The 25,472-nt window shown below is 42.7% G+C and overlaps 1 protein-coding gene across 1 annotated transcript in view; it reads left to right on the forward strand.

Annotated features, from left to right (window-relative positions):
- Nucleotides 1-25,472, forward strand: part of DGKI (diacylglycerol kinase iota) — a 309,526-nt gene that overhangs the window by 43,056 nt on the left and 240,998 nt on the right. The window contains exons 2-3 of the mRNA XM_053657112.1: nt 7,696-7,804; nt 18,098-18,193. Coding sequence (XP_053513087.1) covers nt 7,696-7,804; nt 18,098-18,193 — 205 coding nt within the window. The remainder of the gene's footprint in view (nt 1-7,695; nt 7,805-18,097; nt 18,194-25,472) is intronic.

Raw genomic sequence — 25,472 nt, forward strand, 5'->3', positions numbered from 1 at the left:
CACTGTAATTTTGCTCTCTCTTCATATTTGATTAGTAACGCAAAACTGATGGAGGTCCTGACAATTTGTGTCACCATCAGGTTAGAGGTTAACCTGGGAAAAGCTGATGTGCTATGATTTTGTAGACAAAAAGGAATAGTGAACACCACAGGGATTGTCTTGCATCTGACTTAGCAGTCTTTGGGGCATTTCTTTCTTGACTTTTTAAAATTACTTTATTGTTGTTCCATTACAGTTGTCTGCATTTTCTCCCCAGAATGTTAAATCTCAGTTTTTTATACACATTTTGATTTTGCATTTGTCTTCCATGTTGGTTACTTCATTAATGAGTTAAGTAACACTTTGTCAGATGCTTATTATCTATTTGTATGAGAATGTTGTTTCTAATAGTGTTTTTCCCCCCATTGGAACGTGTTTTCTGTGTAAGTATTCTTAGTTTCTGAAGGGGAGCATTATGGTTGGAAAGGACCCAGAGGCTCATGGGAACAACTGGGAAAGAGAAGTCAACATTTTAAAGTTAGCCAAAGCTGCCATACTAAATCCAGGCATTGGATCCAGTCTGAAGTGTGTGCATTTTCTAGGGCTTCTGTAGCTGAGGACCACACACTGTGGGGCTTAAATGACAGAAATGAACTGTCTCACTGTTCTGCAGGCTGGGAGTTTGAGATCAGTTCCTGTAGATTGGTTCCTTCTGGGGGCTGTGGGGATGAGTCTGTCCTGGGGTTCTCCCCGAACTTTTGGAGGTTCAGGGGCCATCTTTTGTGTTCCTTGGCTTGTAGACACATCGGTCTTATCTCCGTCTTCATGTTCACATCATGTGCTCCCTGGGCATGTCTCTGCTTTCTGATCTCCCCTTTGTATGAGGACACCAGTCATTCCAGATTAGGGCCCTCACCCTAAGAATCTCATGGTGACGAGATTACCTCTGTAAAGACCCTGTCTGCCATTCGAACTTGAACATGAGAATCTTGGTGGTGGTGGTGAGGCATGCAGTTCAGCCCATGACAGTATGATAGCTCTTCCCTGAAGGGAAACCTCAAGGAGGAGAATGCAGTTAACACCTGAGAGAACTCCAGTTAAAAAATCGCATCTTGTTTTAAAATAAGGTTTACTATCACATCCCACACCAAGCCCAAACCAGCATTGCTTTATGAATGTGGTTGTGAAGGATGAGGTTTGGGAAATAAATTGTGTGCCACACACGGGTCCACAAGTTCTCAGGGGCTTTTAGCAGCCAGTATGTTTTACAGATGAAACGAACAAACCAGAACATGCCTTCTCAGTATTTCCTTCATTTTTAATCATATAATGCAATCATTCCCATGGCATTTTTAATAATATGTTGCATTTTAAAAAATATGATGGTAAATTTGTCTGAGGGGCAAGTGTGGTGCATTTTAATTTTGCATGAGGCAGGTAAGCAAGTTGGGAGAGAAGAAAAGATTCCTTTGGCAACCACAGAATTATTACCATGGCTAGAAGAAGACTCTTCTATTTGAATAACCCCTCCGAACTGCCTGGCCCGCAGTGGAACTTGTTAAATGTTTACTTAGTGAGCAGATGTGTCCAGGGAACTTGTAATACTTGAGAGCCATCAAATAAGCACATATTTATCCAGAGATTTACCATAGACCCAGCTTTGCCTAGGTGCTGCCGGGGCCACTGGTGTGTGTCCGAGAATAGTGAGAATAATGAGAGCAGTGACTGTGCTTACTGGGTGCCAAGCACTGTGCGCACATTTCAAAGAAACCATCTCAGCGACTCTCTGAATTGGGTAATAGTCTTCTGATTTTACAAAGAAGAAAGCTAAGGCTAAGAGAGGTCCAGCAACCTGAACATAGCTGTTGCTTGGTAAGGTAAGGTCTGTTCTTAATCCGAGCACTCTCGCACCTCCCAAACTGGCCTCTCTCTTTTCATAATTGACATTTGTAATTGAGGCAATTAGAAGATTAGGATAGTAAGAGGCTGATTGTACTACATGTCTCTTTTGTTGTGTATGTGTGTGCTGTTAGCGTTTCGGGAAAGTGTGGTATTGTGTAATGGTTAAGTGTGTGCCATCTGAAGTTAGAGGTCTGGATTCAAAGCTCACTGGGACTTCTGATCTGTGTGATCTTGGACATGTAGCTTAACTATTCTTTGCTATTCTTTTCTTTTTTTTTTTTATTCTCACCCAACAACGTTTTTACATTGGTTTTCAGAGACAGGAAGAGGGGGAGAGAGAAAGAGAAAAAAAGCATTGATAGGAGAAAGAAGCCTTGATTGGTTGCCTCCTGTAGGTTCTCTGACCAGGGACTGAACCCACAACCCAGGTGTGTGCCCTGGCCAGGAATCAAATCTGCAACCTTTTGGTGTACAAGACAACACTGCAACAAGCTGAGGTTCACAGGCTATTATTTTCAAATAATAAAATATAAACTAGAGGATAATAAAAAGTACCAACCTTATTGTTGTGAAGAATATGTAAGATATGTAAAGTAATTCAGCACTGGCAAAAATGTATTTTCTTCGAGAATGGAAGCTTCACAAAGACATCAAGTGATTTATGTCTCTTTTATGCATTCACATATCTTATATATCTAGAACAGTGCTTGGTATAAAAGAGACATTCAGTAATACATTGTTCAGTGAAGGAGTATTATTTCAATGTGGAAATGCCAGGGCTTGGTTACGTTAGCAGGCATGATAAAGTGATCAGCTGTTGCACATCTGTGTGGAACAGTGCTTCTCAGCCTAGGATACCGTTAGCGACACCTGGAAGGCTTCACACGGACTGGCTGTCAGGCCCCCACCACAGACTGCGGCTGAGGCCACTGTTGGAGAATCACTGTGGAAGTCGCAGCTACAAAATAGAATTATACAGGCATACTGATCATGTTGAAGACTCAGTAGCAAAGGCAATTCTCTGAATGGCTTACAATCCTTAGGAAATGAAACACAACCTTTGTTTCAATAGTAATTGCATTCTTCGGAATTTCAGTATATGTACGTTCAAATCATCAAAAAGCGCTTTGAGTTCATATGGAGTAGGAGTTAGGATTTGGGCTCAAGTAATCACTGCATGAATCTCTGGTGGGATTATTTGGAATTTGTGGGGGACTTGGTATAATTTTTTTTATTGTGTGGACTATTTTTAACATTGTAAGTGGCTTGTCTAGATCAACCAAGGAGCACTGTGGGCTGCTTTTAATAAAAGCCAAGTTAGTACCAATATAGTATGGGAGGGGGCACCAACACACACAGTGATTAAGGTCTCTCTTGAGGCCCTTGGGGAATGAAATCAACCTACAGAGTAACTTTTTTAGGTAGCTAGTTTCCTCTCTAGAACAAGAAGATGAGTTCACCAAAGTCTAATGTGTTGGTTGCTTGTTTTAGGAGATTTCCTAGCTAACGGGGCCTCCTGATTCTCTGGTGCTCTCCTCACAGCAGTGGGCTCCTCATTCTCCACTCACGGGTAGAATCGCTGGCAGGTGGGGTTGGCCTGATGCAGGTGGATTGAGTGTGTAGAACTGAAAGAAGAGAAGAACCAGGGTGATTTGAGATATTCTGCAAAATGCATAATTAGAGGGATCTTGGCTAAATAACCACTTATTCACATGTTTTCCCATAAATTTTAAAATATTTTTATGAATATATGCTTCATGTTTCTTTCAATAAATACATCATAAAAACATTAACACTACTATTCTATGCCCTGTGCAACTGTTGTAGAAGTAGGCTTCCATTTCAATGCTCACCACCAAGCTGTCTTTGGCTTCTGAACACTGAATTCTATCTCTATTTGCCCTTATCTTTCAAGAGCTGCTTTGAAGGAGTTCTGGCCCTCTCAGGAAAGAATATCAACAAAACGTAAGGCCTGGGATATAATTCAGATCATTCTAATCAGATTTCTCAACCACTGATCTAATCATGAGGCTGTTTTGCTTCCCTTCTTGGTCAAGTTCATTCATTAACCCAGAAAGCATTTACTGAATATATGCTGTGTCTGCCCCTGGGCTAGGATGTAATAAGATTAGTGGATGAATTGAGCCCTGTCCTTTAGGAGTTTATAGTCTTATTGAAGGAAGCGAGGGACATAATAGAATGCTATTTAAAATGTATGGTGGCTTTTGCACTTGAAATATGTTAGAGGTCTTTCCTGGCAGTTTCTCCATTTCGAACACTCTTTTGTCATTATTGTTGTCTCCGACAAAATGCTGTAAAATTAATAGAAAGAATCATTGGCATTTCACAATTTTACTGACTGTGGGTTTGAGAGGATTTGTAGCAGGAGAAACAAATGAGAAATTGAAACACCACTGATTGTCTTTTTATTGGATCAAATTGAAACATAAAATCCCTGTACCCCATCACACAAGAAATTCTACCAGACTCTTAAATGTCATCTGGTCGACCAAGATGAATCCAAGTTGAAAAGCAACTTATACTAATTCTATTTAAGGTCCAAGAAATGATGAAATGACTTTTTTATTTTGAAAGAAAATATGTATGCATATGTGAACTCTTGGAAAAAATGATTTTCTCTCATGGTTATTTAGAAAAATGGAAAGCTATAATCAGAAATTACCTTCCACCTCCACCTCATAGATATTTCTTTTATTTGCCTTCTTATGTAAAACCCTTTTGTGAGGCCCATGAACCCTCACAAACTAGAAGCCACTTTGATGTTTCTTGCTTATTTCCCCCTTACTTGGTGTTTATATGTGTAGTATACAGTTTTCTTCTATTAATGTTACAGAAAATCACCCTTAAACTTACATCCACAATGAGGAGTAAATAATCCATAAAAGCCTTTACATAATCATTTCTATTCACAAGCTGGAAGGATCGTGATGTGACTGTATTTTCATTGCAGAGCTTGGCCAGCATTGAATGTTTGAATGCCTCTCACCTTGGAGCCACATGGCCCCTGGAGAGATGTGTACATTCCTTGTGTCCTCATTTGATTATTTGAGCAATGCACCCCCACTGGTGGTCCTAATCAGGAATAGGAGTCAGGTTTCAGTGGTCAGAATCTACAGCATCTCAGGAGTTAAAGTAATTTGTCCTGTGGTTTCTACTGTGACAGTAGGTTGTGGTGACAGTTCAGGAGTCAAAGGTGAAACCCATAGGTTCCAACTCTACAGAGATCTTGTTTTTTGGTGATGAAGACCGTGGCTCAGAATCACTGTTCAGACGCCTCCAGAGCTGGACAAAAGTCTTCAAGAAAAATGCTAAAGAAGTTCCCTGAACTCAAGTGGGTGAAAAACACCTGGGGTATAAATCACCATATAAGACTCTTCTAGTACTTTTTTCTTATTGCTCAATAAAACAACATACTTTGGAGTGAGGGGCCAAAATTGATGTTGTTAATTATATGCTTCGGTCAAAGTGAGGAAAGAGAGTATTGTGTCCTCAGACTGCCTTCATTAAAGGCCTACATACTTGTGATGACTCCCTGGGGGCTTATATAAAGCAAGTTCATTGCCTACTGCCTGGTGGGAGAGTCTGAAAGTAGGCTACGGGCAAGTGTGATGTGGTCACTTCTGACTGCTGAAGACCTAGCCTCTATTTCTGGGACTTGCTGTAGAGGAATGTAAGAGTATGTATGTGTGTACATATATATATGTACACACACACACACATTTATAAAGGGCTGGACACTTGCTAAGCTCTCAGACATAATCGGTCATTGCTCAGTGACTGCACAATCCTGGGTTCTTTTCTGGATTTTTACTCAGACTTTCTTCAGGTTGTGGGGCTGTTGTTCCTCTCCCTCAACTTTACAGATTCCATTCTGGGTGAAGTCTGCAGGGCTCAGTGGACAGTACGGAGAGCTCATTGTCTTCCAGAGCCCAACAAAGCCTTTAGGTTCTTGTCATGCTCCTCTCCTTACCTGAGCAAGTTCCTTTTCCTTCCATGGCCCAGTAGATGGGATTCACCACCTGTCTGGCATCACCGCCTTTCTTTTCCCATTGTGCTGTGTGTAGCCTCGATTCTCTGTGTGGTGAGATGGGTGAAGGGGTCTGAGGATCTGGGCCTCTCCAGGGAGCTGGTATGGCTGGAGGTCCAGTGTCAGGTGGCAAATGTCACAGCGATGTTCATGTTCTGCAAGACAGGCTTCAGAGAGCTAATGATAATGTGCAGAATGAAGTTGCTGGTGCTTTCCTTCAGGGCTCCCCCTTGACAGGCCTGGGTGTTTAGGGATCCCCTAGCCCCCTCCCTGTCAACCTAAATTAAGAGGTAAGCTGACGCAACATTGAATTACCAGAAATAGCAGGAGGATTGCCGTTAGGGACACACAAACTGTAGCAAGCTACAGGTGAGTTTGTCGATTTTGGGGGGTGAGCTGCTTTATGGGCAAAGAGTGCAGAGTCTGGAGTCCAGCCAGAGTCCGAGCAGCAAATTCATTGGCTGGAGGATGGGGAGAGATTTCTGGCAGATGATCATTGGTCCAGGGATAAGTTTCTAACTTCTGTACATCAGTCATTTATAGGAAATAAGTCTCTCAGTTCTTAAGCTTTGTTTTCCTGAGGGCACATGTGTGAGAGTCTGCATTTGATATCCTCCAGCTCCATGGTAGATTAAAATTCTTCCATGGTCCCATAGAGACATTTGAAAATGTTAGCTTACAGAAGGAATCCATGCATGCAAATGCAGATACCTGGCCCTCACCCTGAAACCAGTCAGGACTCAGCTGATTCAGGTTCAGGAAATTCTCACAGCAGTGTGGGCACTTTTGCAGAGGGAGCACTCCTGGCTCTTCCAGGAGCCACTTACTTAATTACAGAGCAGCACTTCTATTAAAGCGCGAGACCCTTGTCTGACATTTTTGATGGAGATGTTCAGAAACTGACTTGTATTATTCATGATGATACTACAAGGTCTCCCTGGGTGATTCCTGATTCCATCATCTTGCTGTTCTCTTTCTCCCCATTTTGTTATCTCCCCTCCCATCTCTTTTCTTAGCAATAATCACATTTGCTTGCTAAAGGGGCTCCCCTTATTTCTTGTCTTTGCAGACCAAGATCAGGGCTGACTTTCTTGACCTTTCCCACCTTTCTCTCCTGAATCCTGTTATGTTCCACTCGACAAACCTAAAATCCAAACAACACGTTCTAGATTTTTCTTGCCATGGACCTTGGTAAGGTATCAATCTTTTAGTGTTTGCTATTCCTTGGCAGATAAAAACCAGTCTTCTCCCATTTAGAACCTCGAGCTCTCTGTAAAAGTCTTCTGCAGGGTAAAGGGAGGATGTTCTTGAGAGGAGCCAGAGTGAACTTGGAGCTGTGATCAACTTGGACAACACATTGATGAGACATGGAGGAATTTTAGTAGAAGATCTCATGCATCTGCTTTTTTTGCTTTTACTCTCTGGCAGCTATAAACTTGTCCATGTATTGTGACTGCCCCAGCCCTAGGCCTTTTTTTGCAAAGAGACCCGCATTCTTTCCTCTACCCTAAACAGGGGCTTACATTTTTAATTTCTGGTCCTCAAGCAATATTTCCCCAACGTGACTCCCACATCTGCCCTGTCTTTGAGATCTAGCACCTTCTACCTTCACCTTGACCTTTGAAGAGACATATTTCAATACATTTTTGAAGGTTGGCACATGCGGGAGACTAACTCACGCATCATTTCTACCCCACAGGAAATTTTTAGCTCGGTATTACCCTCTGATGTTGGTTTTTCTTTGTATTTTTTTCTTCTTGCTGCAGGAAAGCAATCTCCCGGGCAGGCCTGCAGCATCTGGCTCCTGCTCCTCCCCTCGGCCTTCCTGTGGCAAATGGTCCAGCGAAGGAGCCCAGAGCGACTCTGGACTGGAGCGTAGGTGTCAGCTTTCTTGTTTAATCATAACTCAACTGCATGTGTGTCTGTGTCTTTCTTAGGGTTCCCATAGCTACAAGCAAGACTTAATGACTTTTATTTTTATTTTTTTATGAATTCATTTTTAAATAGCTTTTATTTTTTAATTACAGTTGATTTATAATATTATATTATTGTCAGGTCATTATAACCCAGTCATTAGACACTGTATAACTTTCTAAGTGATCATCCCAATAAATAGGGTACCCATCTGACACCATGCATAGTTATTAGAATATTACTGACTACATTAATGATGCTGTACTGTACATCCCCATGACTATTCTGTAACAACCAATTTGTACTACTTAATCCCTTCATCTTTTTCACCTGTTCTCCCAATTCTCATTTGGCAACTGTCAAAACGTTCTCTGTATCTATCAGTTGGTTTCTATTCTGCTTGTTTATTTTGTTTTTTAGTTTCAGTTGTTGATAGATAGTATTTATTGCCATGTTATTGTTCATATTTTTTATCTTTTTGTTTCCTTTTCAGAGAAGACCCTTTAACATTTCTTGTAATATTCATTTGGTGGTGAACTCCTTTAGCTTTTTCTTTTCTGGGAAGTTCTTTATTTCTTCTTCCATTTTGAATGATAGCCTTGCTGGGTAGAGAAATCTTGGTTGTAGGGACTTAGTATTCTCCTTGTTGTTCACTGGCCAATCTTCACACAGCTAAGCCAGTTGTAGACTCCCAGGAACATAACTCCTTTATATGAAGTCAGATGTGTTGAAGACTCAAATAAAATCCTCATGAATCGTTTGGAATACTACTGCCTGGGGGAGCAGCCATGAGATAAAAGTACCACTGTGGAAATGCTCCCCTGCCCCCTCCTAGCCAATGATGAGTTGAACTTATCCTTAGCAGCATTTTGGAATTGAAATTTGATTTCTGCAGCTCAAGCTACCTCTGCCTTTTTGGTTCTTCCCTTCCCTCCCCTTGGCTTCCCTTCCCTTCCCTCCCTCCTTCCTTCCTTCTTTCCTTTTTTTTTCTTTTTTCTTAATAGAGGATGACCTCACTTCACATCCCAGGCACTTCATGTCCTCCTGCCTCTTATTCTTCCTCCCCTCACCTAAAGGTAGATAGGTTTTGTCTTAGTGGGAGTGGGTATCTTTACTGATTTTAACATTTTAACCAAAAGACCCCCACAAAAGCTATCAACTGGAGTTGAATATTGAAGACAGAAATTCTTGAGTCAATTAGGACACATTTATTGAAAGTCATCAGTCAGTCAAGTTCTTGGTGGAAGACATCTCTAACTGTGGACTGTAAGGGTTTTGTCCCTTTCTGAAGGAATGTGAGGAACAGCGTGGAGAGAAGAGGCTGCTCTGAAAGTCTGCCTGTCTGGTCTTAATGATGAATTTGTTTAGCTTTTGTAGTTAACAGAGAGGAAATTCATTTTCTTTTTTCCTGTAAGAAAGAGCACGGCAGGGTAGGGGAAAAGAGAGGGGTTTTAAAATTAAATTACATTTATTTTTAGTACAAACGCTATGATTTAATTTTTTATGTTACAATATTTCTCTCTCAAGCATGCACTTATTAACATTTTTGTTTTACCGCAGTGTTGAGAGAGTTCAGATACCACCTGAGCACATTGAATCGTTGTTCAGGAAGACTGTTCCTCTCCTGGACAGCTATTTAATAAACTCTTAAATCACAACAGAGTATAAGATATATTTACATCAGTGATTACATAATTTAAAAAGAATTACATGTATAAACAAATGGATAAATAAAATCAAAGAAGGACATGCACGGACCATTGATGAGTGTAAGTGCGTGTTGTAAGTCAGGGACTCAATACTGGCCCTATGGGTCAGTTGGTTGGAGTGTTGTCCCCATACACCAAAGGTTGCAGGTTTGATTCCTTGTTAGGGTGCAGACCTAGGTTGTGGATCTAAAACCCTGATCAGGATGCACACTGATTGATGTTTCTCTCTCACACTGATGTTCCTCTCTCTCTCTCTCTCTTTGTCAAATTAATAAAAATATCCTTGGGTAAGGATTAAATATATATATATATATATAAATAAATGTATATATATATATATATATAAATATATATATAAATGTATATTATATATTGGGGACCCAAATAAGTTAGTTTAGTATTCACCATGTTTCAAACAATCCTCTATTCAAGATACAAGATTTTATGAGAGTTTAAATTATTTAGACAGAAACATTCATTAAACCCTTTTTCTGCTCCTGGTGTTCTGCTCTGTGTTCTCATCTGTGATTGGGACAGCTGTGGCTTCTCCTGAAGGGACTTCATGAGTGTTGTTAGGATCAAACGTGGCAGCAAATGTGAAAGTTCTTTGCAAACTGTGCGGCCTGCAGGCTTACTTATTTATAAATAAAATAATTGAAGAATTTATTAATTCATCACACATTGGAGTACTTGCCTTGTCCTAGAACCTGTGTTGGTATCTTGGAATTCTAAGGTGAGGGAGACGTTTCTGTCTCTAAGAAGCTTAGATGCAGTGGGCAGAGGAGAAACCAGCAGGTCAAATGCAGGGCAGTGACACCTAGACCAGAGGAGCACAGAGAGTGTCACTGGAGTGTGAGGAAGGACCCTCCGTCCCTGTTTGATGTTGGAAATGGCTATTAGAAATGCTTTTACAAAGAAGTGTCCTGCTTGAGCCAAATCTTGGCTAGTATGTATTATCTTCTGATTCCGCTGAGAGATATGTGGTCTAACATTTCATTAAAATGGTATTCGGGGCTGGTGGTGGGAGGCTGCGGTATACTGTAAAGGAAGAGCTAATAGGAACTAAGGCTGGATTCATGTGTAATGGTTCTTTACTTCCTCCTCTCCTTTGGTTGTGGGCACCCCGTCATGTGGCCTGGGGAATTATCATGGTGGCAGGAAACGCTTTGGGAATTTTAACAATGGAGGAAAAAGCAGAAGTCTTGTCTGATCCGAAGGCGTATTAGATGCTGTGGGAAGAGTTTTAAGCTGTGACCTGAAAAAAAAAATTGTGGGCTAATATTGCTGTTAGCAAACAGAAGCCAAACTGTGACCAAGCCTACAATTTTTACTACAATAATGCAAAACATTTTTCTCAGAAGAGAGGAAGAAACAGATTCTTAAAAACATGGTGGGGACTTTCTGATGTTGAGTTGGATGAGTTCCTTATATATTTTGGTTAATGGATATATCATTTGCAAATCTCTTCTAGCGTTCAGTGGGTTGAATTTTCATCTTGCTGATGGTTTCCTCCACTGTGTAGAACCCTTTTAGTTTGATGCAGTCCCATTTGTTTATATTTGTTTTCAGTGCCCTTGCCCAGGAAGACATATCCAAAAAATGTTACAAAGAACTATGTCCAAGAGTTTAGTGCCTATGTCTTCTAGGAATTTTATGGTTGTAGGTCTTACATTTAGCTCTTTAGTCCATTTTGAGTTTATTTTTGCATGTGGTATAAGAGAGTAGTCCAGTGTCACTTTTTTTGCATTTTTCTAATCAGTGTTCTGACACCATTAATGGAAGAGACTGCCTTTACCCCACTGTATATTGTTTTGCTAAGACTTGCCCTTCCTTCAACATTTTTGGCTGTTCCTAGTGAGAGTGCTTTTCACCCATTTCATTTATGTCACTTTAGTTTGCACATCTATTTAAGCAGGTAAACCAGGATTTTTTTTTCTGTGCAAAGTGTAAGGCTAGTTTTCTGGCTTGACCTGTCTCTGCCATTCCCATACCCCACCCTGTTGCCTGTACCCTTATAAAAAAAGAGCATGACTGTTTGTCTTCCCCTGTCAGCCCATTCTTTGGGATTAAATGTATTAAAGTGGTCAGTCTTTACTTATTCACTGCTGTTTATTAAGCATTAATTTGACTTGGAGTGTCTTAAGAGTCTTCCTAATGAGGAGGAGGATGGCAAGGATTTAAAAAATAAGTAAAATAAAGAGGACCTCCAATTTCTTGCTGTTGGTGAGGATGAAAGGCCCCCACAGGGCCAAGTTATGCTTTTAGCAGGACTGGGGCGGAGCAGGGCTGATGAACGTCCCCTTGTCCCCCATCCCACCTCTCCTGCCTCTCGGGTTGAAATTCTCTTTGCTCCATTACCATTTGATTTGGGAGATAAGGGTCATCTCAAAGGCCTATAGCACTGTGACCGCCCCAACCTACATCACCTCTCCTCTCCTCATTTCACCAGTGGGACAACAGATACAGAGCTGTTCATGGTGCCTCTGAAGTTGCAAGGCAAATCAGGGTGAACCTGGACTTACAATCTCACTCCCCAAGTTTCTACTTATTGTGGAACCCCCAAAGGGCCCTGTTCTGGCTTTAGTGTATGTGCTGAAGTCTTTAGGAAGGGCACAGTTATTTCCTAAATATCTTTTTGCAAGGGGATTTGAGGAGTGGCTGGCTGGTGGGGCCTGAGACCCAGGTGAACACCGAATCAGTGAACTTGAACTGCTGGGGCATTTCAGTGAGCAGTGCACTATTATGGGAGTCAGTTCTTACACTTTGAGTACCTGAACTTAAGACGTGTTTCCTCCAAGTATTCCATTTTCATTTTCCTACTCTGTCATGTATTCTCTCTCTTACTTTTACTCTGTTCCTCAAAGTCCAAAGCTTCTCTTCTGCTTTGATGTGCTCAGATGGCTTGTTGTGACCTACAGAATCCTCTGCCTCACCCAGTTTTGTTTCCTTGGTGACTCTTGGCCAATGTTCACCCTTACAGCCCACACACAGGCCTTTCCCTGCATGCATGTCAGGGTTCGAACCCTTCGCCTGGATGCACGGGGAGTAGCCAGCTCGGTCTTCTGTCTGGTGCCTGCATTTCTCTCGACAGTAGTAGACAGTTGGCCCTACCCAATGTGGAAGTTATTTCCTCTCTTGCTGTCTGCCAGACTAGTCTCATCTTTTCAATCAAACTGATTCTATTTATTCCCCTTTTGCTTAGATGTCACAAATACCTCTACCTACCATGCACTGTCTTACAAAATTTAGAGCCAACTTAGTGTTTTTAGTAGATTTTCTTATTCTAGGTCCTTAGATCTCAGGCTCCTGGAAGGGAGGGACAGTATTTTCTGCTCGTTCTGTCTTTTTCCCAGTGGAAAGCACAGTGTCATAGGCCTCGTGACTGGCTGGTTACTGATGTCAGAGGACTGATTGATTACAGTCTTTCTGTACACTGAGCCAAGTCACCCCCTGGAAGTCCATGGGCACCTGGATAATCCCCCCTTCCTAAAAAGGGTGGTAGTCAGGAGTCCAAAGCCTGCCTTAAACATAAGTGGATTTATGCTGTTTTAATTCCAAGTAACTCTTTAAATTTCCTTCCTAACGCAGTGCATTGTGTTAAGTCTTAAAACACACACTGTGGTTTGATCTTTTCATTCCTCCCAATGGCATCCTCTCCTCACCTTCCTGGGGGCAGCCTGCAGCGGCTGCTCCCACTGACACCCGGCCAAGCCAAGCCAGTTTGGGGGAAAACAAGCTAATTTGCTAGAAAGGGAGTAATGCTCAAGAGGGAAAAAATATTCTCGTCTCCTGGGCTGGAGTCCAAGTTTCCAGCACAGAGCAAGTTAGCCTATTTAGAAGGGTGTCTGTTGTGTAGATAACACTGTGCCTTCTCTCAGAGGTCACATGCCTCTCTTGTGACAGAGGCTTCACCTGGACTTAAAGGTTTCTTCCCTGTTTTTAACCTTATAGCAGAGAAGATGGGAGGTGGGTCTTATTCTCTCTCCACTGTTTCATCATTTGTTTTTGCCCATGGTACTGCCTGAAACAACTCTCAAAATGATGGTGGAAAAACCACCAAGGTTTTTCTTAAAGGGCATGTTGGTTTAAACTTAGCACCCTTGACTTCATTTTTTTCTTACCTCATTGGAAAACTTTCTCCAGTCCCCAGGGCTAAGGAAAACAGAGGCTCAGCACAAACAAAGCCAGATCCAAAAGCCAAACCACCTTTCCTTTCCTGTAGTTGATGACGCTAAGACATAGGCATTTCTCCTAGGCAGGTCAACACGTAACACAGTGCACTGCCTGGCTGTTGGGTTCGGGGACAAAATTAGGGAAACAAAACCTTCATGTGGGATTGCTTTAAAGTGGGTTAGGAAACTAGGTCATCTTATCTTTAGAAACCTTGAATGAAAAGCCGGGAGGAGGCAGGTGTGTGTGCAGGTGCGTGTGCGTTCTCATTTTAGTCTTTTTTTCAAATGACAAGTCCTAGCAGTCCTGTGCCTTCTTTAGCAACTTTAGGCCTCGGCATTTTTACCTTCGGGTTTGAGTGTCGTCATCAATAGTGACTCCCGTGTTTTATCCCCCTCCCATCTCCATTTCAAAAACAGTGTGAGGTTAATCAAGAGATCAGATTGCTGAGAGCATGGGGCATGCACCAGCTGTAAATCAGGGCAGGCCTTGAACCTGGTCAGCCATGTTAACAGTGGGAAAGGTCTCTCGAGATTTTATGTCCTCTTTCCAGTCCTTTGTTGCCCCAAATTGTGAGAACTTTAAATGCAATCACACTGGCTGCTGAGGGTAACTGTAGAACCCTACAGCTTCACAGGTCCATGAGAAATATCTAGACCTGATCTTCCACCCATGGGCAAGTTATTAGCTCAACAAATGTATACCAGGTGTAAAATAATTCTAAATTTTCTGGTAGCCACATTAAAAAAAAGTGGAAATTGGTAAATTGGATGTTAGCCCTCTATTTTGTTTCACCAAATACATCCAAAGTATCACCAGTTTGACATGCAATCAACCAATATAAAAGTGATCAGCGGGATGGTTCACATTCTTTTTTCACACACAGTCTTCAGCACCTGCTGTGACTTCTACACGGACAGAACTTCTCCAGCGCCACCCACATTCATGGTGCCCAGTAGCCCCTTGCAGGACAGCACAGGCCACACAATTCAGAACAGGTCCTACCTATTGTTTTGTGAAGATTTTTAGGGTAGACATTTTTCCTTCCTGAGTTTGTGGGGACATTTACTTAGGATATGTATTTACAATTTTCTTATTGTTTTCAAACATTTTTACAAGTAAATATCATGATTTTGTGTAAATCATTGGCTACTGCAGTCAGTGCCTTTCTCTATCTGTGAGTGTTACTCATCTGTAACGAGCCCCCCCCCCCCAACTTCTATCTTTTACCTATAACTCTTCCTAGGACTTTGTAGAACTTGAGGACAAGGAATCATACCCTCCCATCTATTTTTCTAGATACATAGGTGGATTCTTAGGTAGATTATATGAGGCAGAGAATGTGGTAAGTCATAATAAATCATTTGAGTAAATCACAGTGGGAGGAAGGTTTTTGGACTCGAAGGAACAGACTAAAAATAAGACAGATATTCTTAGGTATATCTGTAGAGACCTGTCTCACCACTCACACATGCAGGAGAAATGTTATCTTCATTTAGAGATGGGAGAGCTGCATTTTTTTGGGGTTTGGCATGGATAGGTACTCTGAACTGTACACTATTAAAGATGGCATTTCAAGATGGATGTGCAGAAAAGAGAGAAAGAGATTCCTAGGTGGGGAATGGGATAAACAAAAAGCATGGCACACAAAGGGGAAGTATGGCTCCATTCAGAGAAGGGTGACAAGAGGGTTCCATGTGTGAAGATGAACAAGGAGAGTCAAGGCTGGACAGGTTGACACCATTAAGAGAAGGTCTAGAATGGGCACTGAACCTTGGCTTCCATTTTATGAAGAAGAGGAAACCGTTTAAGCATTCTGAGCAATAAAGGAGCCTAATCATAGCTATGTCTTCAGGGAAGTTTTAGTTTATACTGCAGTGCAAAATATCAGAGAGAATGTCAGCATGTCAGGGTTCAGAGCAGAAGAAACTGGGCCTCTGAGATTCAACATGCTGCTCAGTGTGTGGTAAGCCACTTGGTGGTAGGTGTAGATACTAAAAAAAAAAAATCCAGACAGAAAATATGAGCACAGAGAAGAGGCCTGTATTAGTTGGGGTAGACTGGGTTGGAATTAATAAACACGCAGGCATGTAATGGCTGAACACAGAAGTTTATGTCTTGTGTAATGGGCCAGGTTGTCCCAGGTTGGCTGGCAGGGGGTTGGCCCCGTTCCATTGTTGTTCAGTGACCCAGCAGACAGTTGCTCTACATTTTCATGAGGAGGCTTCTAAAGCCACCCCAGAAGTTGACTCTTCAGGTATCCAGTATGGGAAGAGAGCATGAAGGAGTACATGTGGATGGTTTGAATGGACCAAGGCTGAAAACAGCGTGAGCTTGTGTTCTGTTGGTTAGAATTTGGTCACATTGGAAGGGAGCCTGGGTAATACGGTCCAGTTGTATCTTCAGGAAGAAAAGAAAAATGATGTTAGTGAATGGCTAGCTGTCTCAGCTACAAAGATGTAGGGGATAATGTATGTAGGTTTTTCTTCCCTTAGGATTATTTTCTTAGGGTACATTTCTAAAAGTGAGATTACTAGGTAAATGTATAAATGTTGTGATATAGTGAATATTGCTTCTTTGGAGGCATGTGTGAGTTTGTTTTCTTTCTCCTATCCCCAGGATCTACCTTGCTAACTTTGAGTTTGCCTGCTGTGTATCTGAGATTTCATGTCTCCTTCCTTCTAATCTCTCCTCCCCTCTCACCTTCTTCCCTGCTGACTGTCCAAGGGCAGAGAGGTAGCAAGTCTAATAGATCAGTCCAAGACAAGTTCATGAATCTATTGTCTAAGCTTGAAGAGATGGGGTAGGGTTAACTGGATTAATGGGACTGAGACATAGAGTCACCTCCAGAACTTTGAAAACTCCTGATACCTCAGATTAGTTAAAATAAACTCCCTATGAACGGTGCCCAAGAATTCTTTAAAAATCCCCAGGTCATTGCCATGAGCAGTCAAACTGGAGGACCAATGTGCTAGGGCTGCTGTGGCAGAAAGCTTCCATGTTTCCCTTCCTTCATCCCTCTTCTCTCAGGATGAGCTGTGTTTCTAATCAGATCCCCACTCAAGAGTGAGGCTAGCTCACAAGTCCCGCTGTGTCAGAACCTGAATGGGTATGTTAGCAAGGTGGGATGCGGTGTGCAGGGGACACAGCCCCTGGCCCGGGATGATGCCTGGCAGCCCAGCGAGGGCGTGATGCACTGGTAAGGCCGACGCCCTGGGCTTGCCTGCTTGCACCTGCCTTGCCTGCCCTAGCAAGGACTTAACTTCTGGCCGGTCTGCATTGGTGTGGCCAATGGTTTTCAACCACTTCCCCACTGCAACCTTTTATACATCAGTCTCTGAAAGAGTTGGTAGGATTTTTGCTGTGTTTAGACTCCCCTAGTATGTGCTGCTGTGCTCGTGTGTTGAGTTTCCACATTCTCCAGTAGATTTCACTCTGTGGGTTACCCCACTAACCCAGTGCCTGGCGTCAGTGAGGGGGAATGAATGGTTATCGAATGAATGAAAGAATGAAAGGATAAAAAGAGATTTTATTCTATGAATAGTTAGACATTCAAGTTGGATGATAAATTTTCAGTAGTAGAATATTTTAAATGGTGCAGATCAGTGTTTTTAGGAAACCCAGCAAAGACATGCTTTTTTAAAGTTACTTTTACAAATATTGTCCTCATCCATCACTATGTGAAAACTTAGATTCCAAACCTATTGCTCTTCTCTGTTTGCCACCAGGAGTATTTAAATATTTTTAGGACCAGGGAAAACCTTACATTTGAAAAATGTAGAGCTGATTGGGTGAGGGCCCTACTGAACTGGCAGAATGTTTGAATTTGTAGAAATTTGGGTACGAAGTGACTTTAAACTTTAAAACTGAGTTCCAAGAGACCTCTTGCTTAGAAGTATAATTTACCCATTACTGGTATAGATGTGTTTTCAAACAGTGTATACTTAAAGTACTTTAATACTACCATCCTCCTTCTTAGCTAATTTGCTCAGCAAAGGCAACTTTGAATAGAGTTTGTTTCAATTGGCACAGAATCTGCAGTGTAGATTTGGCCTGGAGAAATAAGGCCTTACAGTTAATGATTTGAGGGTTTTATTCTTATTTGTTTAAATATATGTTTCAAAGATTACCATGTCCATGGAGCATCTATAGACCAAGAGGCTACTTTAGTTATTGGTTCAAAGTTCTCCCAAACACCTTTTCCCATTTCTGGACTTTTGGTAGGACCAATACCAGTTGTATTTTCAGGGGTGAAGTGAGAAGTGTTTAAAGTCCTTGGGTTCAGTAACTTTCTTACATCCCAAAACAAAATCTGAGAGCCTCCCCCTCCACACCTGCAAAGAAAACTGAAGTCAGGTTGGTCTCTTCCTTCCAGGAGAACGCCGTGAACGGAGAGCACCTGTGGCTGGAGACCAACGTCTCGGGGGACCTGTGCTACCTGGGCGAGGAGAACTGCCAAGTCCGATTTGCAGTGAGTGTGCTCCCTATGCCTCTGGGCTCAGCCCTTCCGGGAGGGAGGCCTTCACATGGAATCTGGATACAGCGGGGGCCACCGAGCCTGAATTTCCAAGGAGAGGTTTGAAAGAACTTGTGCCTTGTGAGGCAATTGACAGAGAGAGTGTATCAAGTTAACATGGCTTCCAAGGGGTCAATGGGAATGGTGGTAGGGCTTGACTACACATGCCAAACCTGGGTATTAACATGCTAGCTTACGATGACACCCAGAGTTGGTTTCCGTTCATGCATTGGGTGGGAGAGAGGGAGAAGGAGCATGAGGCAACACCTGCCTATGTAGGGCGTGTCTGTGTGGTGGGCAGGGGTGTGTGTGGAGGAAGGGTCTCTGGTGGAGGGGTGACTCCTCTGTAGGGCGTATATGTGGTGGTGGGCGTGGCTGGTAGGTGAAGGTGGGGATGGGTGGAAACACTTGTGGGGTGGTGGGAGTAGGTGAGCAAATAATTTAGGCTAAGTTCTGGAGGGTCAAATGCTAGAAACCATATAAACAATCAACAGTCAACCACATTGGAGTACCCTTTGATTTTTAAAATATATTCTATGTCTCTATTTAGGCCAATTTATTTCAGTGTTTAATTTTCTTTATATTCCACGAAGAGAACATGGTCAGTAAGTTGTAAGGAATTAAAATTTTACTGTTGAAAAAGTGAACTTAAGATTTTTGTGTAGCTTAAAATTAATAGTCTGAAAAACAGAGTAATCAGAAATTGGAATAGTAAAAAATAAACAAATGTTCCTGCTTGGGAAATGTGTGTCATAATTGCAATAATACATTTTTCCCTGTTTGTTCCTTATATGAAAGAAAGATTCGTGGCCTTGGAATTACCAGTGGATACATTTCTATTAATAACTAATAAGGAAGAAATTGAGCTTCCGTCAAAGTTTGTGAAAGAATATAGCCCCCAAGGACTTTTATTAGGCTGTCTGGAATCTCAAAGCTGGGAACCACGACCTTTAAAATGACATTAGCTGTTTCCATGCCTCGTTGATAGGTTTTATTCGGGGAAACTTCATGAGAGCTTTGGAGGTCCAGGGTTTGTCTGAGTGAAGCTAGGGATAGTTAAAGGTCATGGACAGGCCCAGCTGTAGCTGTACAGGCTCTTGATTTAAAGTCAGGAACCTGGGTTTCAATGTCAGTGTCACGGCTCAGTGTGTGACATTCAGAACTCTTAACCTCTGGACATTCTCTTCCTTCTCGGTTGAAAAACGGAGTAGGGTTAAATGATTTTTAATCTTGTTTCCAACTCAGATCTGTACTTAATTGTCTGCATTTCTTTTAATCTGGTTGTACATTTAATTGATTTAAATATCACTTGAACTTTATACATATCTATTTTAATGAAAATATAATTGCACAGAGTTCGATCGAATGAACTGAAACCAAGAGAAGCTCAGCTACTTGGACTAAAATCCTACAAATAATGAATTAGCATTCTTATCTTAGTAAATTGCATAAACATCCATCTTAATAACATAAAATGGAAAAAGTGAAAGCCAGTCTTATTTGTCCATATACTTTTAAAATATTATCTACTGATATTGCTGCCAGCTGATAGCTTGTAATTTGTTATGGAGTTGTATCTTATTTTGAGATTCCTGCCTTTGATGATTTCATGTGCTCTTACAGAGTCAGCCACATGTTATCACTCTGGCAAATCCATGAGCCTATACACACATCCTCCTTGAATCTTGTATCAGTAACTGGCATTGCTACCCACTGAGTATAACTTGATCACTGTTCCCGCTAGGCTGGGAAAAGCAGCAAGGAGAGTGAAGGAAATTTTGGGTAGATGTAAGGAGGTAACAGAGTTATGAAAATTCCAGATGTTCTGTTGAACCTTTCTCAAAACTTCCTCCCAGAGGCTTGACTCAATTAACTCACATTATAAAGTGTCTTGAAGAGGAAGAGCTTACCTCTAAACAGTGTTGATTAAATGAAGGAATAAATCAGTGAGGAAGCTGAAGGCCTGACTATTTCCTCCTCAGGAGTTCCTGGAGGCTCAGTTCCTTTACCTGTACAGTGCGGGGAATGTTGTTGGGAAGATGTACTGAGATAATGCGTTAAAGGGGCTTATTTGGCGCGTAGTGACTGACATAAGGAATTAAAAGGGAAATCAAAGATAGGAGCAGACAATTCATGAAGGAACTACCACGGGCCAATATATATGTGACAAATATACAGAAAGTCACCCAAATTAAAACAACTATGAAGAGTCAAGATCACATGCCTATTAAATGAGCAAGGATTTACAAAATAGTGATATTGCTCCTTGGTTTAGGCCACCATGGGCACTCTCATCGTTAGCTACCGGGATGTAAATTGCCACACAGCACAAAATGGGTGGTGTGTAGCAAAGCAGTAAAAATCTATCTGTGTCTGCCTCTTGGGACACCCTGTCTTGAGAGGGACCTGGGAGAGCAGGAGAAGATGCAGAGGGGTGTGCTCACGTGGGTTCCGGGTAGGGAACTTTGCAGAAGGCAGTGTTAAATACCCCGGGCTGCAAGCAAGCATTAATCAGGGGAGAGGGAGAGTGTGGACCTCTCCCAGTGTTTGAGGGCTGCCACGAAGAAAAGGGAATACGTGCCTTGACCTTCGTTGTTAGGAAGGTAGCACTAAGTTCTCCAGGCTGTAGAATCCACGGACTCTGAGAGTAGATCTAACATTTGGTGAAACAGACGTCATCCGGGGACCCTGCGAACGGTGTAGGTTATAGTTTCTGTCCTTGCTCCAAATGCTGATTCACTCTGCCTGGAGTTGGACTTGAAAATCTGTAATTTTAACAAACAGCTCAAGTAATTATGCTGCAGATGGTCCACAAACTTACCTTTGTGAAGTACTGTATTATGAGAAAGAACTTTAACAACTAGAGCTGCCCAGCAAGGGAGCAATGTGCCTGGAGAGATGGGCTCGAAGCGCCTCTCTACAAATCATTTGGATGGACGTTTTGGCACTGCGTGCGTGTGTGTGTGTGTGTGGGGGGGTGTGTGTTTAGGAGGCATGCTGGGGGGTACACATCTGCTTTGGGTAAGAAGGTAGGCAAGGAGGGCTCTTGCAATAAAGCCTCGGGTTTGAGTGCTCTAGTGCAGTTTTCTTAGAATTGAACATCTTTGCAAGAAAAATGCACTCATAAATAAATCGTTATATTCTCATTTCTTCTAATGAGCCAACTTTGAAGAAAGCTGACCTGAAATAGGAACCAAATTAACTCAAGCAGGTGCTACCTGCAGGCTTCTACACAAAGTGCAGGCGGAACGCTTGGAGGGGTGAACCCATCACTGACGAGTGCAGTTCACTCCTTGCACTGGTTTAGCAAAGCAGATGTCACTGGAGAAGTTAAGAGAAGGGAGAAGTCGGTGTGGGCTGAGTAGACAGAGGCGGCTGCATGGAAATGGGGACTGAGCACAGTTCTGAAAGGTGGGTAAGGTTTACGTAAGTGGAGTTGAGGAAGGCGAGCATTTCAGACGAGGAGAGGAACATGAGCCCACGCAGGGGGGCCCAAGTGTTGTAAGCAAGGAGGCCTTTGTGAGGTGGGCATGAGTACCCGAGGGCAGATGGGAGTGCATGTCAATGTTTCCTGAACCAACACTTGGAGTGCTTGTTGCAAATATCTGTGAAGCATGGCCATCTGACACAGGGCCCGGCACTAGGAACGACCCTTTTTTATAACAAAATCTTTTATTATAAAATCATGGGCATGTAATTTTGTACCATAACAATACCACACTCAAGCAAGCACACCCTGTGACATTTTACGTGAAATGTTCAAATTAAAACTGTCAATGATCACACCTATGTTATTACCCTACCAACCACACTCCAGCAGGCCTCACTTCTGCCAGACCCTGTATATTGTCTAAACCAAGACAATTTGTAGGTGAAAGTGGCTGCTGCTGTGACTTCAACGGTCAACCACACCTGCCTCGGGGACACTGTCACCCTGACTTGTGAGGACATTGCAATCGTCTATTTAAAACCAGGGCTGTCCTGCAAATCTGTCCTGCAGTACCTCCTGCTGCCACGGGATTGGTATCTGGGGGCTGACGCTGGAGGGCATTGAAGGCAGCCCAGTGACATCACAGAACATGCAGACTGATGTAGGAGAGTTTGTTCCCAAACCTCGGGCTGAACCAGGGGACCTTTAAAATCCTTCCTCTTTTACATCTCTCTAGTGGCAACATTTAGTAGAATATCTGTGAGCAGTTATTTAAGGGGATTGAAGTCATTTTCAATCAGTGACAGTACCCAAATTAGTAACTGTTTTCTTTTTCTGGTCTAAAAAGGAGGAAAGGATGCAAAAACAATGAAACTGGAGCAGAAAGATCACTGTTTCCCTACGTGACGATGAGGAGAAAATTAAATAAAATTCCAGCTAGGGCCATTCTTGTTTGTGGTGATGTTGATTTGGCTAGACATTTGTTCATTCGCTTATTCTGTAAGTGTTATGGGCTGAGTACGCTGTATGAGGCACTTCAAACAGTGCTGAGAGTGACGGTGAATTGCAAGTGACAACCTCGTCATTTAGTGGGTAGAAATCATTCTCATGCTTTGTAGATAGCGTGTACGAAGATGTTCATCCAATATTTGTCCCCAAAGAAACTCACACCTCCACTAATAATCCACAGAGCTCATACCAGTGCACACCTAGCTTTGCACTTAAGACACTTGCCTACGTCATATGTGACACACATGGCCCTAGTCACACCTGCATAAATGCATGTTGACACTGATGGGTAACCAGGTAGTAGGAAGGAAGTGGACTTGCTGTGAGACAGACCTGGGTTTGAATGCTGCTGTTCCGTGTGTGTACTGAGTGAACTTTGGACCTATCATTTCACCTTTTTCTAATCTAAATTGTTGTGAAGATCAGCCTCCATTTCTAATTTAAACTATTGTGAAGATCAGCCTCAATGGTTCTTATTTCTAGATGAGCATTGCAGTTGATTATAAAACTACTTTAAAAAAAAAATGGCTGGGTCCCAGCTTGGAGCAACTACATGAGAACCTCTGGCAAGTGGCCCCGGGCAGGAGTCTGATAGAAGAAACAGGCTCTGCAGATGGTTCTACGTGCAGTCACACAGAGTGGGCAGAGGGCCACCGATCTTCTGCATAAAGAGTGTCGCACCACAGCAGGGGGCCTGCTCCTGGCACCCGCGGTGCTGTAGCTAATACAGGTTGACTTGTGTGGCCCAGAAACATATGCTGAGGCCCTAACCCCTGGGTAGCTCGGAATGGAGCCCCATTTAGAGGTAAGGCTGTTGCAGATGTGATTAGTTAAGGTGAGGTCCTGTTGGAGCAGGGTGGGCCCTGGATTCAATGTGACAGGTATCCTTATAAGAGGGGAGATGCACAGAAATAGACACACAGGGGAGAAGGCCATGTAAGGACAGAGGCAGAGATTGGAGTGGTGTCCCTGGAAGCCAAGGGCTGCAGGCCCTCAGCAGCAGCCAGGAGAGAGGTGTGGGCAGATCCTCCCTCCGAGCCCTCAGGAGAGTGCCAGCCCTGTGACCCCTTGATTTCAGACTGTGGGAGAATGCATTTCTGTAGCTTTGAGCTACCCACCTTGCAGTACTTTGTTAGGGCACAGCTAAGAAACAAATAGCGCAGCCATTCTATAAAGTGAGTTACCTTATCTGGCTGTACAGATACCTGCACAAGGCTCACAGATGCATGTGCACACAGAAGTGCATTTAAATTAGTCTTGACTGAGGATTTTGGCTGAGAGGTATGAGGCTTTCTGGATAAGTTAGCAGACAGACAGCGGGGTGCCAGGGGCTGAGGGCTGCAGGGAAGAGAGCAGCTAGACAGGTGAGTGAGAATGCATAGGTTGAATAAGAGAAAAAAAGGAACTGTTGGATTCCAAAATGCTCCTTCCAGCTCTGTCTTCTCTATTTTTAAATGTGCTAATGTCACCTTTTTTTGTGTGGGTAGGCTAATGGGCACTGTTTCATTTGTGTGTTTTGCTTTCATCTTTTCCTGGGTTGGTGAGTTGGTGCAGACCCCGGCTCCTGGGGTCCGTGACATTGTAGATGAGACATGACAAATTCACACAGACTACCGAGTCCTGTGGAGGAAAAGGGATGGCACGGCCACTCTCTCAAGAGAAGAGTGACCTGACCCTTGCCTTGACAAGCTTTTATTGCTTTTCTGGGCACATTACGTGGCGGTCCTCATTTACTATGCACAGGTTTGCTTTTGGTGGTTACCTTTTACAGAAAAAGGAGATGATGTTGCTAATCACATCAAAGAAGAAGGATATTTGCAAATGAAAAGGGAAAAGTGGTTGAACTGGTTACACTTGTCCTTGGAAGGTTTAGCATAGATTTTAGAAAGTTACTTTAAAGATATACAGTAAACGTTTTCTGCCTTAATTCAGGGTGAGGGAGTGTTAGCAAAAGCAAGTTTCACAGTGGCCTAGGTACAATGCAGGCCTGATTCCCCACCGGAGAACCTATCGGTGAGCATGGGTCCTGTCTGGGCCCACACCATTGGGAATGGTCTCCTATGGTGGGTAATGTTTGGCAAAGATGGCCAACCCCCCCGTCACACTTGCCTTTCATTCTGAGCTGTTTTCCGGTATTGCTTGCAGCTTCACAAATGTAGTTCTGCTGCATAAATGAATGAATTGCATCAGGGAGGCCATGTGATAGGGGGGTGAAAGGAGTGGAGAGTAAGGAACCAGGCAGATCTGGAGACCAATACATCTGGATGGAACCCTAGCCCCACCCTGCTTTTCCAAAGCTCAGGTGCTGTAAAATGATGAAGATTATATCTGCTTCTTTGAATTGGTGCAAGGATTGCTTTCGTTCACAGATGGCAGTGTCTTCCCTCCTTATTTCCCGTTGCTGCTTTCAGTGTTGCTAAGTTGAATGAGCTCATTGGTATTAGTTTCATTGGACTTGGGTTTCAGCAAGGCCTTTTGTTTGGGATTGTTCTGTCTAACTCCAACACAGAAACTCCTAGTGATTCCCCTGTCGTTTTGCTATTTTGTTTAGTATCTGTAGTCTCACTAGGTCATAAGTGGGACCGACCGAGTGTGACAAATCTAAGTGACCCATTCTAGAAAACAGCTCACATGCTCTGTCTTCTTACTGGTGGGTCAGGAGCCTTATTGCAGTCATCGGACAAAAACAGAATTTTGAATCTGGTCTATTTATCTCTGTCTGTTTCATCTCTGGAAGATGGGCACACTGAATTACAGGCTGGTGCGCATCTGTGTGCTCTGGGCACACAGGTGAGA

This window comes from Artibeus jamaicensis, unplaced genomic scaffold (genome assembly GCF_021234435.1).
Source record: "Artibeus jamaicensis isolate MK-2021 breed Jamaican fruit bat unplaced genomic scaffold, CSHL_Jam_final scaffold_3307, whole genome shotgun sequence".
NCBI lineage: Eukaryota > Metazoa > Chordata > Mammalia > Chiroptera > Phyllostomidae > Artibeus > Artibeus jamaicensis.